The sequence below is a fragment of the Nelumbo lutea genome, chromosome 6 (genome assembly GCF_056320005.1).
Source record: "Nelumbo lutea isolate HS-2025 chromosome 6, American lotus-T2T, whole genome shotgun sequence".
NCBI lineage: Eukaryota > Viridiplantae > Streptophyta > Magnoliopsida > Proteales > Nelumbonaceae > Nelumbo > Nelumbo lutea.
In genome coordinates, this window is record NC_142689.1 from 29,932,157 (window position 1) to 29,936,477 (window position 4,321).

At 37.4% G+C, this 4,321-nt stretch overlaps 1 protein-coding gene across 1 annotated transcript; it reads left to right on the forward strand.

Moving 5' to 3' along the window:
- The first annotated feature begins 2,173 nt into the window (after positions 1-2,173).
- On the forward strand, positions 2,174-4,118 carry LOC148848276 (uncharacterized). The gene is made up of 2 exons (XM_088948000.1): positions 2,174-2,642; positions 3,670-4,118. Exons 1-2 carry the CDS (start codon positions 2,232-2,234, stop codon positions 3,937-3,939), a joined length of 681 nt encoding a protein of 226 aa, XP_088804126.1. The 5' UTR covers positions 2,174-2,231; the 3' UTR covers positions 3,940-4,118.
- The last annotated feature ends 203 nt before the right edge of the window (positions 4,119-4,321 follow it).

The window sequence follows — 4,321 nt, forward strand, 5'->3', positions numbered from 1 at the left end:
TGGTAATCAAAGTATCTTTTTGTTCGCAGAAGCCAGGAAGTGGGATCTCCTCCTATGAAGATGGGAAACTCGATTCTTGCAGTTCTTGATCCACTTCAATGACTGATGTCATTGCATTCTTCCTGAATTTGCGCCGGTGGTGCCTGTGCCAATCTTTCTAGCAAGAATGCAAAGCTTTCTTTGACATCGGCTGATATTCTTTGCATTTCTCCTTCCATGTAATCGACTATGTTCTCCATTGCTGATGATTTTGTGCTTGGCATCTTGGCTCTGAATTGGCTCTGATACCAACTTGTTAGGAACTGCCTAACTCAGGGACTCTTTCAAGGGAGCCTACCTCCAGAATGAGAGAGAGAGAGAGAGAGAGAGAAAAGAAGAGAGGTTGTATTCCCAATTCAATAATCCCATTCGATTATAGCCTGATGTTATTTATACACTGCTATTATACAACTATTACAATTCTGTTGTACCAGCCTCTCCACTTGTCAATCCACTTGTCTAGTTTGTTACAATCTTTGATCTAGTGGTTGGCTGTTAGTTACAATTTTTATACAGGTGTTACAGTTCTGTTGTACCAGCCTCTCCACCTGTCAGTCCACTTGTCTAGTTTGTTACAATCTTTGATCTAGTGGTTGGATGTTAGTTACAATCTTTAAAGGATGTCGTGGCCTTTTCTTGTACACTTGTATTTCTTTAGTTTGTGTCCCAACAAAATGGTAAAAATATAAGTTATAAATTAACTTTTACAACCTATACCAAAACCAATGCAAGTATCTAATTTACGTGATACAAAAATTTATAGGTTATATGCATAAATAATATAAAATGTTATATATATTTAAAATGTTTTACACAAAAACTTTAGGCCTGTAATGAGACTCTTCCAACTTGTGCTTCAGGCCCAAAGCCCAGGCCAGGCTGGCCATGATTATCCAAATATATCCATTGTGTTTTACTTCTAAGGTCATCACTAAGGATGACAATGGGGTGGGTTCGGGAGGGTTTTGTAAATCCTAGACCCTATCCACCTCCCTAACCCTCTCAACCTGTATATGCCTCAAGAACCCATAGTCGATTGGATTTTGAAAATCCAAACCAATCCCACACATGAAAGTAGAAAACCTCCCCCAACCCTACCCTTCTTACAATCATCTTATTTCAATTATCTTTCACATGAAATTTAAAATATTATTAAATTCAAAACTTAATACATAAAATTATATATTTTCCAATAATTAATATACAAGTTGGTGAGGGTCTGGTTTAGCCTAATACCATATTCTATCCATACCTGTATAGGTCATAGAATCCCAAAACCCATGTCCACCCAAAAATCTGTCCTTTTAAAAAAAATAATAATAAAAAACCCACCCCATGACAACGGGTAAGAAACAAATACCCATCATACTAGAAATTGTCATCCCTAGAAGGTAAGAAGCGAATACCCATCACACTAGACATAGTATATGTTTGGTTCTATTTAATTGAGCATATGTTTATTGATGGTGCCACATAGCCGCCCCGGCAGCAAATGCCTCATTAATTGCCTTTGTATGTATTGGAGTTTACAAAAACAAGCTTAACTTTAGCTTCTCCCCATTTGAGAAAGTTTCATTTTGAAGTTTAATGAACCTTTCCGATATGGGTAGGCATTTATTGGCATTTTACTGATACACTGTCAAATAGCACTATGTGTGTCATAATTGCTCTCATTAATTATTATTCACGATTTTAAGGTCAATTAAAAAATATTTACTCAACAAACGTAAACCAAACACCCTCGTAGAAATTGTGATCCTACTCATCACGCAGTATCCCAAGCTAGTACGGAATGATTTTTTTAATGTCACCCTCAAACAAGTTCGAATTTCTCTTGTCCATAACATAACATAAAAAGTAGCAAGGATGTTCCCTGTTTGCGGCTGTAGGATATGTGGCCGGAGTCTTGTGGTCAGCATATCAGAACTCCACATAGAGATCCACTTATCCAAACAAGGAAGCTGCCTCTCACTCTCTCATCCAATTCTTTATCCCCGAACAAGTGTCATACAGAATCTGCTACGTTGGAAGAACATAGATCATTCAAATCAGTTGCTTGGCTCTCATTGGTTCCCCCTTCATTCTCTCTCACTGCCCTTCCCTCAGTTAAATTTCCAAGACTCCAGACCAAAATCCTACACCATTTCCCGTCCCTCTCCTTCGCCTGCTACGCCGTCGCCGGCCTCAGCACCATGACCACCTCATTTCCATCTTCTGAGTCATGTAATGCATGCCATGGCTCCGCCGGGACGACTTCTTGTGGCCATGCCTCTACTTTTCTCAGCTTACTATACATGCCCCAGGTCGCTAATGATCATGACAGTAGTCAGCCTGCAGTAACCTTCTCCCCGGCCAAGCACTACAAGAGTGGATTTGATGAATTTTCATTCTTCGAACATGATGATGCAGTAACATGGTTGCATGGATCAGGACCTTCACTGGAGAAGGAACCAGTCACCAAGTATCAGGAAAGCCTACACAACAACTCCGGCTATTTGACACTTGGTGTTTGTTCCACCACCACTAGTTTGTCGGATTCTTCTCGTGGATCATCTCCGGCAGAGGTGTCCGTTTTTGGAAAGGCTGCTTCTAGTGCCACCGTTGTGAGTAATATAATCGGACCTAGTATATATCTAGAGGGGATTATTACTGTTTTATAGTTGCATGGCCCGTTCTAGATTTTCTATTTACAAACAACCTCTCTCTCTCTCTCTCTCTCTCTCTGATCGTTTTCTTTTCTTTTCTTTTGTTTGTTGATAGTTTTGTTCATGAAATCAATAAGATCCCTGGTGGAAAGTATACAGTTCTCCCCTAAAAATCTAAGAATATTTGAAATCGGTATCACAACATAAGTACTAAAAGCAGAACTGGTTTCTGGTGCAAGTAAATGGCTTCATTACAGTCTCCGTCTTGTTATATATATTATGCATGATTTACTCCATATTCGTCCTGTCTTTTGGCCTTCATCAAGCAAATTAACAAGTTTCTTTTACCTTGTTTTGCCAATCTGACAGATTTTCTCTTTTTTTTTTTTTGAATCATTTGGAATATTTTTAGTATAGCTCCAATCAAATACATCTTGGATTGCAACGTAGACAGGAAATCTGAATTTTCAACCCATTCAATCAGCTTAACAACTAAAGATTGATCTATTGAATTGCGTAGTATTAACCATGCATGCACCTAGTTTTTCAATACAACTAGTAAATTAATGCTTCTCTTTTTCTCTGAAATTAAGCTTTGTTTCTTTCACCCATGACTCATTTAAATTGCACACTATTAGAAGATATCAGTGCTGAAGAAGGAGAATCAGTGTAGTTTGCTCTTTTCTGTGATAAATTCACTTTTTGTCTTACCAAAAACTTCTTTCCTGATACCTAGCTAGAGAATAAAATCCATTCAGGAACCTTTCCTAGCTAAAAGGAAGAGCTTTTAGTAAAGGTGTCCCTGCATAGTTTTTTATTCTCCAACATTTCCAAGAAATAAGAAGATTGATATTCAAAAATCTAGTTGCAAAGTTTTACATAATCGACCGACTAACAAAACGATCTCAATGAGCTAGTTCTTCTTAAAAGATTCCATTGGAATGATCACTTTCCCATCTAACGACTGAATTTTTCTTGCTGGTAGGTCCCATCGTCGAGGAGAATGTATTTGGACGCTTCAAGTGGAAATACTTACAGTAACGACATGGGGAATTCAGCGGCTTCAACGGGCCAAGGTGACAATGCAGCACAGAGAGAAGCAAGGGTCTTAAGGTACAAAGAGAAGAAGAGTAAGAGAAGGTATGAGAAGCAAATTCGTTATGCAGTGAGAAGTGCTAATGCTGAAATGAAACCACGGGTAAAGGGCCGCTTTGCAAAGAATTCAAATTCCACCCAACCGATGCCACGTCCTTAATTAACACAGCACCAAACCAATAACTAATAATTCGTGCAGAAAGGTTTCGTTGCCTAATTATGTCACCATTAATTATTGTGCTAATTAAGCATTATTATTACAGTGTTTGTCATTGACTTGACGATTTATATTGTGGCTTTATCTGTTATTTATATATGGAATAATCTGATCTCGATCTAGATCTCTCTATCTCTTTATCTATTTATCTATCTATCTATCTATCTATATATATATATATATATATATATATATATATATATATATATATATATATAAGGCTGCGTTTACAAAACGATGCAAATATGTAGAATGTAAAATAGTCCATATAAATTGCAAAAATTGGTTAATTTTGTATTGACAAATTTACCTTCTTCCCAAATAT

Coding starts and splice junctions, on each gene's coding strand:
- LOC148848276 (XM_088948000.1), top strand. CDS start 2,232: ATGACCACCTCATTTCCATCTTCTGAGTCATGTAATGCATGCCATGGC. Junction 2,643..3,669: donor CTGCTTCTAGTGCCACCGTT/GTGAGTAATATA, acceptor TCTTGCTGGTAG/GTCCCATCGTCGAGGAGAAT.